Here is a 13,027-nt window from a genome sequence, read left to right as displayed (position 1 = left end):
AAATTATGGTAGCTGCGCTTACTGAGAACATTAATGAAGTAGTAACAGGTAATATCAACAGTACCATGCTAAGTATTTACAGTTAATTCTTCTTTAATTGTCCAACATTCCTGAGAGGTCATCCTGTTATTCAATATTTTATTGACAAAAATACTGAGACTTAGATTTGCTCAGCGTTACACAACCAAACTAGAAGAACTAGGACATGAAACCCGGCCTCCATGAATCCATCCTGTGCTCTTAACCACTGTAGGGCATAAGCACAATAACCGTAAGACTCAGATGTGGTTGGTGAGGCACTCATTCAGTAGACACAAACTGTGTGCAGGGACTGTGCTAAGGTCTTCCCTCTTCGGTCTGGTTTACTCTTTCCAACAGCCAGGTGAGAAAGGTACTGATACTGTCCTCATTGTACACTTGAAGAAATGGAGGAGTTTTGTAACTGTACTGAGCAGCAAGTGAGGGGGAGGGCTGAACATCAAAGCCCCTGATTTATCCGTTACCCATCATAATACATATTTTTAATGTTTTTTTTAGTTTATTTTTGAGAGAAACACACAAACAAGGGAGGGCAGAGAGAGAGACAGGATCTGAAGCAGGCTCTGTGCTGTCAGCTCAGAGTCTGATGCAGGGCTTGCAGAGTCTGGCTGAGCCACCCAGCTCTCCAGTAATACACACTTTTTAATGATCATTTGTTACATCTTTAACTTGCGAGCCAACATGCAAGTGGAAATAAGAATCACTTTGTTCACAAACAAAAGCCAAGTGACAAATGGATCAGCACAAGCATATTTTCTAAATTAAGAGATTCAGGGCATGTATATTTCCTGGATATTCAAAGAACCTTCTCTAAATTCTCTCAGCAGTGTGTCTTTTAAGGAGAATTTTATTTTCTTTATAATAGATTAAATTGTCTTTACCAGTGTTACAATATTTCAGATTCACAGTTTCAGGAGTAATAATAGTTATCATTTATTTGATGCTTTGTGCATATGTGAGCACTGTAGTGATTTCTCTTATTACTCCAGTAACCCCAACAACTATGAGGTAGATACTTTTATTCCAGTTTCACAACTGGGGAATTCAGCCTTGAATAAAAATAACTTTCCAGGGGTCTTAAAGCTAGATTAGAAAATCAGAGAGTGTAATGTTCACATCTTTCCCCTATGACTGAAAGTACTTGGCACATAGTAATGTCTATTGATTGGCATACAAGGCTGGATTTGAGGCCTGATTGGAGGAATTACAAAACTCTATTCCCATTCTGACATCCCCAGTGACTTTCAATGTTTTCTTCACCATACTGCCAAACTCAACCCTGAGCCAAATACTGGGGATACAGGCATGATCAAGAGAGTTTCTAACTTCAACCAATTTTATCTAACTTGCAAGATGAATAAGTACATTATCTGATTTGGGAGATGGATAAGTGTATTAAAAGCCATTACAAAAGTGTCAAGTTCTTTGATAAGAACACTATTCACAGGCTGCTATGGAGGGAGGTTTCCAACCTGATTTGGGGATTCAGAGAAAACTGGAAGAGGCTGAGATCTGAAAGGTAAGTGAGAGTTAGCCAGGCAAACTGGAAGGTGGGCTGTCCATTCGAGGTGGAAGAAATAGAAAATAAAGAGATCTGGAAGTTTGAAGCATTTATTTAATGTAATACATAAAATGTTTGGTTTGTTTACAAGTATTGACTGCCTGTGTTAGCTTCCGATTATTGTTGATCAAAATAGAAGTTGTGCCAGAAAGCTTGTGTTATCTCCCAGGATATCCCATCCCGTTTGTCTAATGTCCCCTCTCCCCACATTTCTAGCAAGTCATATGTATCTGTGATGTCGTACATTTAAGCGTTAGTAAGGAAAAGACCCAGAGCATGAAAATAGCACATACTACAGTCTCACAAAGCCTGGATTTCAACCTAGTTCTTGAATCTAAATCCCCATAAGTATCAAATGGGATTTCTTTGCTCTTTAGGGAAGTTTTTGTTAAGTGTGATTTTAATTGTTCTCAACTCACGTGATGCTGCTTAGTCACTGTACGCCATCTGATCTTTCGCTGGCCCATATCCCCTTTTGAGAGTGTAGACCTAATGATGAACCAGAATACAAGAATTCAACAACATTTTATCTTCTGGCTGCTCTGACAAGTCTAGACCAGTGCTTCTCACACTTTGCCACAGAAACATGCCTAAAAGCAGAGAGCAGGGCATCTTGCTGGCTCACTTGGTAGAGCATGTGACTCTTGATCTCAGGGTTGTAAGTTCAAGCCCCAGCTTGGGCCTACAGCTTTAAAAAAAACCTTTTATGGGGCATCTGGGTGGCTTAGTCGGTTAAGCGTCAAACTCCTGGTTTCAGCTTGGGTCATGATCTCACAGTTGGTGAGTTTGAGCCCCACATCAGCCTCAGTACTGACAACATAGAGCTGCTTGGGATTCTCCCTCTCTCTCTGTCCCTGCCCCACTTGTTCATACTCTAAATAAATAAAGAAATAAACAAACAAACATTTGTAGATAAAAAAACAAAAGCAGGGAGCAAAGAATAGCCACACGTTCTGCATACACTCATCCCCACCTCCCCAAAAAGGGCAACAGTGCTGGCAGTTTTCTTTGAAGTCTCTTGTTACTTTAAAATATGATATGTTCTGCGCTGCTTCTGCTGATCCCTATTCCAAATGGGTGACATAGGTGCTTTAAGATGTGCGACCCTTAAACTGATTTTAGGGAAACCGCTGTCAGCCTCCTGTTTACCCCAGGGTGTAAACAGTTGGTGGAGTGTGAGAGATCTGAGCTAGCCAAGACTAATGTTTCTAAGTCTGCCTTTACCTTAGATGCCCCATTGAATTCTGTACTTCATTTTGAGACTCTTTCCTGATTGGAAATCTACTACCTCAACCCCTTATTGACCACATTTAGATCTAAAAGCTCCCAGTATTGGAATCTTTGTGTGAGTACATATAAAATGATCATTATTCATTTCTAGAATCTGATGGTAATTACCTGTGACTCTTTTTGGGGAGGGTTGATTCCAAATCTTTTTTTCTTATATTCAATCCTTAATAACAAAGCCATGTTGCTTGTTCTTTCCTGATGTTTATTTCAAGACTGTCTTTGCTGTTTTGCTCAGTTGCCTGTGTTCCTTTGACTCATTGAAATAAAGATCATTTGGGAAGATAATGATGTTTTCTTCATAAAGAGGCCTGTTTTGTAATATCAAATTTTTACATTTGAAAAAACAAAATATTTATTTTAATGTTTAGGTTTTATTGGGTTTTTTTTGTTTTTTTCTTTTTTAATTTTTGAAAGCACGTGAATGGGGGAGGGCACAGAGAGAGGGGCAGAGAGGATATGAGGTGGACACTGTGCTTACAGCAACAAGTCTGATGCAGGGCTTTATGTGACCTGAGCTCAAGTCAAATGCTCAATCAACTGAGCCACCTAGGAACCCCTGAAAAAACAAACAATTTATTAATGGCATTTTACATTTATATTACTCATTATACTATAACATATTTTTAACTTAAGATCGTAAGTAGCATAAGATGAGACATTAATTAATGTTTTATGTTTCCTGTAGGTTGTGCACCATCTCCAGGTGCTTATGATGTTACAACTTCAGAAGTATTGAAAGGACCAGTGTCTTTTCAGAAATCACAAAGATTTAAAAAACAGAAAGGTAACAGATTCCCAAATAACATAATGGTTATATGATCTCATAAGCTGTAAAATTATGAGTAACAGTATTTAAATTAAAAGATGCTATAGTATTTCTAAAAATGCAAAGCTACAGTTATATTTAAATTTTCTTATTTGATGAATTTACAAAAGAGTCAACTGCAGATTAATGCTTTAATCATTTCACTGTTGTGTAACCAGGAAAGTTAAGCAAGACACTCACATAGATACATAGTTTCCCTTTTGGTAATCACCTTAACTTTCCATCAGGGAATATTAGGAAAATCAGAAAAGTATTAGATGTGTAAACACTATTGTACAACTAATTACTTGGACATATACAGTCAGAAAAAATTAACTTTAATACTACTTCACTAAGAATTATAATAAGAAATTTGGAAATTGGGTTTTGTCTGTGTTTCAAACATGTAAGTGCCAACTAAAATCTGTACGATTTATTTTATTTTAGAATCTCAACAAAATCTTAATGTTGACAAAGATATTACCTTGCCTGCTTCAGCAAGAAAAGTTAAGACTTTGGGATTAAAGGTGAGGAACTCTGATATTCTAGCTGGTTTAGTACCTAAATCATGAAAACATTTCCAAAAGTTATTTTATTTGACTGGAATGGGTTAAGTGTATAAGGTTATAAGTAAATCTATAAATTAATAAAAATATTATCATTAGGACTCTAGCAAGATTTATGTTTACATCATTACTACATACATTGTTTAAATGTGTCTGGAGTTCAGAATTACAAAATGGTCTCCACTTCTCAGTCATTTCTCTATCTAGATAAATTTTATAACACCTAGTAAGCCTTTAAAAAGTATGCAGTGCTTTGATATATTAGTTATCATTGTTTGAGTTGTTTTGGTTTTGTTTGCTTACTTGTGCAGAAGGGTAAATATTGAAGAAAAAGGAAAAAAGTATTGTAATGCCTAAAAGAGATTTATTTGCTATTCAAAGACTGCCAAGGAGTGGTGGGACATTAAATTCTTAACTTCATGTTGCGGCTTGTACAACAGCCTATTTATTATCACTGTTTCCATTAGTTTATAAAGCAAGTTGTACTTTCTTAAGGAGTTGCAAAGAATGATTTTTTAAATGTGGAAAAGATTCAGAGTTGGGAAACCAAGGCTTAGACTTGTTCATTTATTTAGCGATTATCTAAGCTTCTTGTTTTATAGGGCTTCATTATCCAGTATGGAAGTGATTAGCCACATGTGGCTATCGAGCACTTCAAAGTGAACAGCTAAATTTTTGATACTATTTAATTTTAAGTAATATATAAAAAAACTGATACTTGATTCTATTCTTGGAAAACTTAAATGTTTTTGGAACAACTTGGAATGTGCATCTACTTTTTAATCTGTACATTTTATGAAATCTAAATATAGATGGCTATTTCTGATGAAACTTAAGCATCTGAATTGAGATATGCTGTAAATGTAAAATACAAACCAAAGTTTATAGACCTAGTACAAAACATATAAAATACCTCACTAATAATTTCATACTAATGACATGTTGAAATAATACTTTTTTACATTTATGGTACAGTAAAATATATTTTAAAATTTTTTACTTTTTATTTAAAAGTACATATTTTTTTAATATTTATTTTTGAGAGAGACAGAGTCGGGGAGGGGCAGAGAGAGAGGGAGACACAGAAGCTGAAGCAGGCTCCAGGCTCTGAGCTGTCAGCACAGAGCCCAACGTGAGGCTCGAACTCATGAACTGTGAGATCATGACCTGAGCCAAAGTCAGACGATTAACCGACTAAGCCACCCAGGTACTCCTAAAATTTTTACTTTTTAAGTTAACTACTAAAAAAGTACATATGTGGTTTGTGATATATTTTTATTAGGCAGCACTAATACAGACAGTCTTTTCTTACACATTGATTCAAATAAATACACACACACACACACACACACACACACACACACGCTGGAATATTACTCAGCTATAAAAAAGAATAAAATCTTGCCATTTGCAATTACATAGATGGCGCTAGAGAATATAATGCTAAGCTAAATAAGTCAGAGAAAGACAGATACCATATGATTTCATTCATACATGGAATTTAAGAAACAAAAAAGAAAATGAGCAAAGGGAAAAAAAAAACCAATCCCAGAAACAGACTCTTAATTATAGAGATCAAACTGATGGTTACCAGAGAGGAAGAGGATGGTTACCAGAGAGGAAGTGGTTACCAGAGAGGAAGAGGGTGGGGTGGGGATGGGTGAAAGAGGAGATGGGAATAAGGATGCACGGGTTCTGATTAGCACCAGGTGATGTATGGAAGTGTTGAATCACTATATTGTACACCTGAAACTAATAGAACACTGTATGTTAACTGTACTGGAATTAAATTTTTTTAATAAAATAACATTTAAAAAGAAACTGATTTAAATCTCTTGACTTGAATTTCTTGAAGAAACAGTTCTGATATTTTGAATTAATTATATAACTTTTAGAAAACTAAATTACATACAAGTTTGTGTAAAACCCCTAAATAATAGGCCTTCCTTGATAGAAAATTCCATCAGGTGGGAAATTAACAAATATGATAGTTATGTAGCCCCCTCCCTCCCCAACTTAGAAGTACATAAAACAGGTTGCATTCAATATATTTATCCATTTTCTTCCATTTAACATGGGAAAGATAGATACTCAGTTTAGGGCCATTGTATCAGAAAGGCTGTTGGATATAAAAGACATAGACCAAAATTATATGTCTTATTTTGAATGAAGGCAATAATTAGATTAAAACCAGTTTTTACTGGGGCGCCTGGGTGGCTCGGTCGGTTAAGCGTCTGACTTTGGCTCAGGTCATGATCTCACGGTCCATGAGTTCGAGCCCTGCGTCGGGCTCTGTGCTGACAGCTCAGAGCCTGGAGCCTGCTTCAGATTCTGTGTCTCCCTGTCTCTGTGACCCTCCCCCGTTCATGCTCTGTCTCTCTCTGTCTCAAAAATAAATAAACATTAAAAAAAAAAAAAAGTTTTTACTGGTGCACCTGGGAGGCTCATTCGGTTAAGCATCCAATTCTCGGTGTTAGCTCAGATTACGATCTCGTGGTTTCATGATTTCGAGCCCCACTATGGTCTCCACGCTGACAGTGCTGAGCCTGCTTGGGATTCTCTCTCTTCCTCTCTCTCTGCCCCTCCCTGGCTCATGCTCTCTGTGTCTCTCAAAAATAAATAAATAGACTTAAAAAAATTTTTTAAATCATCTTATACCATTTTAATTTTTATTTCTGTGTGTGTGTGTGTGTGTATATATACACACACACACACACACACATTTTTTTACTTTGAGTATCAGAGTTTAAGTTGATTTTTCTTTGTAAGATTGTTTTCTTTCTGGGATAGCATAATTAAATATTCAAAATGTATTGCTGTTTAACATTAGAAAGAAAGCGCTCAGTAGCTTTATTCTTAAAGCGCCACCTGTTCTTTTCCTTGGACTTATTAGGAAAAGCCTAATAATCTATGGGGGTGAAAACTTAAACCTGAAATATTTTAAGACTTAAAGAATCCATTCCTTCTTTTACCAGGTAAGTCTCCTACAAAATGTTTAATAGACACAGGAAATTTTTAAAATAAAAATTAACTGTTTGGGAGGCAGCTCCCCTCTACTTGCTAGATGGGATGCTGCCTGATGCATGAATCAATTAGTAAAGTCAATTATATTTTCAAGAAAAGAAGAAAAGGGCGCCTGGCTGGCCCAGTCAACAGAACATGTGACTGTTAATCTTGGGATTATGAGTTTGAGCTCCACTTTGGGGGTAAAGTTAGAGAGAGAGAGAGAGAGAGAGAAAGAAAGAAAGAGAAAGAAAGAAAAAAAATTTGAACTCTTTAATCTTTTTTTATAGCTAAAAATCAAATTTGGCTGTGATATTTGCGGTGCTTAAATTTGTTTATCTCTGTTCTTTGATTTTTAAATAGAAGGAGTCTCAAAAGAATGATAAAGATTTGAAGATACTAGAAAAAGAGGTAAGCAATGCTTTCAACTTAATTGAAAAATAAATGTGCTATAAAATGCAGAGTGACTTAGAGTTAAGAGACAGGTATTCTGTTGCGGTTTGGGGAGTTGCATAGCAAGGCAGATAATCTGTCCAGACCAGTGCCTGCGAGGTAACTATTCCTTAGCTTCATTAGATACTAAGTTTCGGAGCCTGGTGGTCAGTGTGGTATGCTGACAGTGTCAAGTTTGTTAGGGGCAGATTCAAGATTACCCACTCTATAAAAAATTGATCACTAAAAATTAATATACTGCTATATTGCAATTATGCGTGTGTCAAATATTTACATTTACTCAGTGCACACTCTTCCTGTATGCTAATGTTTATGTTAAGACAGTGACTTGCTAGAGAATTTCTTAGCATGAAATCCTAGCAGGTTAGTTGAATTGTGAAAGAGTTGTGCTAATCTTACACATCCTCTGCTCTGTAAGTTATATATGCCTTATTTAAGGATAAAATGGAGCTGGAGGGTAAATCTGGAGCTATCCTGTCCAGTATGGTAGCCACTCACCATTTGAGACTTATTTAAATTAAGTAAAAGTAAGAACTCAATAGTTCAATTGCACTAGTCACATTTTAAATGCGCTGTAAGCACTCCAGTGAGTGGCTCCCATACTATACAGTACATTTCCACCATGGCAGAAGTCTCTACTGAGCAATGCTGACCTAAAGAGTCCACTTACTTCCCTAAGCAGGAGTAAGATGGTCACTACCAGTTTTGCTTCTCTAGCAGTTTTCTTTCCATGTTTACATTGCTGACCAACTCTTTTTCTAGTGTACATATTCTTATGACATATTAAAACTTTCCAGTGATTACAGTTAAATGTTAGCTTAGGACCAAGAATACGTCAAGATAGCTTTGCAAATCTCTGCCCTGGTTGCTCTGATTCTTTTAGTATTTAATTATGTTGGCCATCATTTTATTGAGGATACATGCCTACAATGTAGGGGTTAATACTTAGAGAGGTGATAACTGAGTCTCAGTTAACTGGTAAGTGAGTGGCAGTGCCAAGATTAGAACTGATAATTTGCATCAGTTTCTTAATCGTTTAGAATAGAAAGGTTTTTTTAAGTTTATTTATTTTTGAGAGGCGCAGAGAGAGTGGGAGAGACAGAGAGAGAGAGAGAGAGAGAGAGAATGAATGAATGAATCCTAAGCAGGCTCCACACTGCCAGTGAAGAGTTCTATGTGGGGCTCAATCTTGCAACCATGAGATCATTACCTGAGCCGAAATTAAGAGCCAGATGCTTAACTGACTAAGCCACCCAGGCACCATTAGTATAGAGATTTTTTTTTTCTTTTTAAACAAATAGAGCTCTTTTTTATTTAAGCCCCATAGTATTTGTTGTTTGTTTGTTTATTTAATTTGAATTAATTATCAATATTTAAAAGTAACATTTCATGTAAAACATTCAGATTTCTGGCTTATGTTGCAAAATCAGACGATCTGACGACACTGTTTCCACTTTCCACTACAGGGCAACAATATGCTAGGGCTTTGCAGGGCTGCCTCCTTTATACTCCACATTTGCTCCTCAGTCCTCACCTGGCTCTCTCTACTTATTTATATTATCTGCTTGGCCACATAGGCATTTGAGTGTACAAACCCTTTTTTTGAAGCTTAAACTTCCTTAACTGCAAAAACCTGTAAAGATAATCTCGGTGTTCTTTTTTCTAGTTTATAATATTTTGCTATAAATGTTGTTTATAAACCAGTAATATAAGCGTAGAGAATCTTCTGGTAGGGAACCTTAAAGCTCATTCAATCGCTAGCATCTAGCTCATAGCCGTATATATACATATGGTGTTTGATACATTTTTAGGTAAGCATTTTTGGCCTAAAATACTGAGATTAGTATCAACACAAAGTCAGTTAAGAAAGAGTAGGAAATACTTCATGTGACTTAATACAACTGTGCTGTTTCGATGCTTTTGTACCCAACAAATAATCTATTTTGGTAAATGTTTTATGTGCACTAGAAAAGAATGTATATGTACTTGTTGGTACAGTTTATATATGTCAGTTCAGTATGTTTAAAAGTTTTGTACTGATATTTTTGTCTGTTTATTCTATTACCTAGAGAAAGAGGTACTTTCTCATTTCCACCTCATACATACACCTATGTAATGTACACAATATACATTTTGCTTTGTATATTTTGAACTTAAAGTTGCACAACAAATTTGATTGTATCTTCCTCTTGAAATGACCTTTCCGTTATAAAATTCCTTCTTTATCGCTAATAATACTTTCTGCCTTAAATATCTACTTTGTATCATATTAATAAGGGCATCCCATCTTTCTTTTGTTTAATATTTACATGGTAGATCTTTCCTGACCCATTATTATGTCTTTCTATGTCCTTATTTTTTTTTTAATTTTTTTTTAACATTTATTTATTTTTGAGACAGAGAGAGACAGAGCATGAATGGGGGAGGGTCACAGAGAGAGGGAGACACAGAATCATAAGCAGGCTCCAGGCTCTGGGCCATCAGCCCAGAGCCTGACGCGGGACTCGAACTCACGGACCGCAAGATCGTGACCTGAGCTGAAGTCAGATGCTCAACCGACTGAGCCACCCAGGCGCCCCTGTCCTTATATTTAAAGTGCAAATATTGTAAATATCTGGGATCATTTTTGTTGAGCCTACACACTCCTTTAGTACCTTTTGTTCTGCAGGCTATTGGCAAATCCTCTCAGCTTTCCTTTTCTCCTAAGACATCGTCATGTCACCTTCAAATTTAAAGGATATTTTCCTTGGGAACAGAATTTTAGATTGGTACTTTCCCCCTTATATTAAACAAGTCATTTCATTGTCTCCTGACTTCCACATTTTCTGTTGTCAGATAGGTGGTTTTGATTTTGGTTTTGGTTTTGATCTCATAATTGCAACAAGAGTGGTGGCTTACTGATCACTCCTATTGTAGTGCTTACTATATCCTACACAGAAGCCCCATTCTGCCTTCTTGAAATAAAAAAGATAGTTAGCATTTCAAACTATAATTTGAGTTCATATAACTAGAACTAGAGAAAAGAAGAACTCTTATAGGTAGAAATACCTTAAAAGTGAACAGTTTAATTATACCTGGAAGCTTACAACAATTAAAATCCTCTCTTCTTAAAATGCTTACAGATTTAAGTTCTTACAGATTTTTAAAACATATAAATATGAATGTTCAAACAGCTAGTGAAATCAGAATATTTAACAACATCATGTCACAAAGCTTTTTCTAGAATTTGAATGTTTTATTTTCAGTAGCATCTAGTTACATTGGCATTGTATTGGTAAATCATTCACTTATCACCTTGTTTCCGTTCAGATTCGTGTTCTCGTGCAGGAACGTGGTGCTCAGGATAAGCGGATCCAGGATCTGGAAGCCGAGTTAGAGAAGACAGAGGCTAAGCTAAATGCTGCAGTCAGGGAGAAAACATCTCTCTCTGCAAGTAATGCTTCACTAGAAAAACAGCTTATTGAATTAACCAGGACTAATGAGCTACTAAAATCAAAGGTATTTAAATCTCATGGTAATATTTACAACTGAATAAGTTATAAACATGTTGGAGGTTTTTTTTCTTATATCTTGAGAATTTTAGGCTCTAGTTTAGCCTTTTTCCTTTACCAAATGTACCTTAAATGTTAAGCTGCTTCCAAGAAGAATTATCATTGTCTTTTTTATTATGGTATCTGACACATAAGAAATGATAAACAAGTTGCTTTTTGTTTTAATGTCTGACATTTTCTCACCCTCCTTCAAAGTCACTCCTAATAAATAAGGGCATTAATAAAACTTGTAGAATTTATGTCTAGAAGTCACTAGATCTTTCTCTGAAATAAATAATCACATGACAGCAGGCTTCCATTTCAAATCCTTTTGGGATTGAAGTGGGAAATGAATAAATTTGTGGATTAAATGTGTTTAATAGATATTCTGTTTATAAATATTTTATTTAATATTAGTATTATTAATAATATTATACTAATAGATCTTAAAGGACATAACATGGTCATTTGCTTTTGTCAGAAGTAAAAGGAGGCTGTACGTCACTGTTCAGTTTAATAGCAGTCATCTATTCAGAGCCTGTAACGTGTTGAGCTCTTTGAGTAAGGATGCGTATGAATCAAGCTTAGGGAAAAAAGCAGATTCCTGGGCCCCATCCAGGGAGATTCTGATTTAGTTGGCCTGGGATGAACTGTATAGTCTACATATTTCAAAATAGACTAGGCAGTTTAGATGCATTTTGTTAAGCAAGCACATATTACAAAATCCTCTCTGAGAAGCTTGTTTTGGAGGCTTGCAGTGGACTCTCCAGCATGTAGAGGTAGGTAACTACCCAAGGAGCTTTAAAATGTAAGCAGAAAAGGGTGCCTGGAAGGTTCACTTGGTGGTGCATGTAGCTCTTAATCTCAGGGTTGTGAGTTCAAGCCCCATGTGTGTGTGTGTGTGTGTGTGTGTGTGTGTGTACAGATTAGTTAAAATAAAATCTTTAGCTGAGCCTGGATGGCTCAGTCAGTTAAGCATCTGACTTTGCTCAGGTCATGATCTCACAGTTTGTGAGTTCAAGCCCCACATCAGGCTCTGTGCTGACAGCTCACAGCCTGAAACCTGCTTTGGATTCTGTGTATCTGTCTCTCTCTGCCTCTCCCCTGCTTGTGCCATCTTTCTCTGTCTCTCAAAAATAATAAATGTTAAAAGAAATTTTTTTAAATAGAATCTTTAGAAAAAGTAAAATAAAAATAAGCCAGAAAGTCACATTAATCAAAAAGAAGGACAAGAACAGTAGCAATATTACATAAAATCAGTAATCCTGGTGTGATCAAAGGCATTTTCTCTACCAGAATATGTTGTAGGTAAATAATAGTCCCAGTAATAGAATAATCAATATTTATGTGATTTTATATAAGATCTAACAGAAAATATATCTAAATGTTTTTATATGTTTCTTGTACTTAGTTTTCTGAAGATAGTAACCAGAAGACTATGAGAATTCTAAGCCTCGAATTAATGAAACTTAGAAACAAGAGAGAAACAAAGATAAGGGTGAGTGATACTTTTGGTGAGTTTGCTGTGTCTGGATCTGGGGACCTGAACAACTTCCACTTCGTAACACCTATTTTTGTTGTGTAGAGTATGATGGCTAAACAGGAAGGCATGGAGGTGAAGCTACAGGTCACTCAGAAGAATCTTGAGGAGTCTCAGGGGAAAATAGCACAACTGGAGGGGAAACTGTGAGTGCTTAAAAAGAAAGAGAAATTGTTAAGTGTAACTGTTGATTTCCCTCTCTCACCTCTCTCTTGTTTACTGAGACTTAACCTTCCTCCA

At 36.1% G+C, this 13,027-nt stretch overlaps 1 protein-coding gene across 2 annotated transcripts in view; it reads left to right on the top strand.

Moving 5' to 3' along the window:
- Nucleotides 1-13,027, top strand: part of HMMR (hyaluronan mediated motility receptor) — a 39,596-nt gene that overhangs the window by 617 nt on the left and 25,952 nt on the right. Inside the window, exons 2-7 of one of the 2 annotated variants that reach the window (XM_047864357.1) lie at nucleotides 3,576-3,674; nucleotides 4,143-4,222; nucleotides 7,631-7,675; nucleotides 11,027-11,215; nucleotides 12,659-12,745; nucleotides 12,833-12,933. In XM_047864357.1, coding sequence (XP_047720313.1) covers nucleotides 3,576-3,674; nucleotides 4,143-4,222; nucleotides 7,631-7,675; nucleotides 11,027-11,215; nucleotides 12,659-12,745; nucleotides 12,833-12,933 — 601 coding nt within the window. Of the gene's footprint in view, nucleotides 1-3,575; nucleotides 3,675-4,142; nucleotides 4,223-7,627; nucleotides 7,676-11,026; nucleotides 11,216-12,658; nucleotides 12,746-12,832; nucleotides 12,934-13,027 lie in introns of both variants that reach the window. The other variant, XM_047864272.1, reaches the window with a different exon arrangement.

Source organism: Prionailurus viverrinus, chromosome A1, assembly GCF_022837055.1.
Source record: "Prionailurus viverrinus isolate Anna chromosome A1, UM_Priviv_1.0, whole genome shotgun sequence".
NCBI classification, from domain to species: Eukaryota; Metazoa; Chordata; class Mammalia; order Carnivora; family Felidae; genus Prionailurus; species Prionailurus viverrinus.
This window is presented reverse-complemented; position numbering and strand designations above follow the sequence as displayed.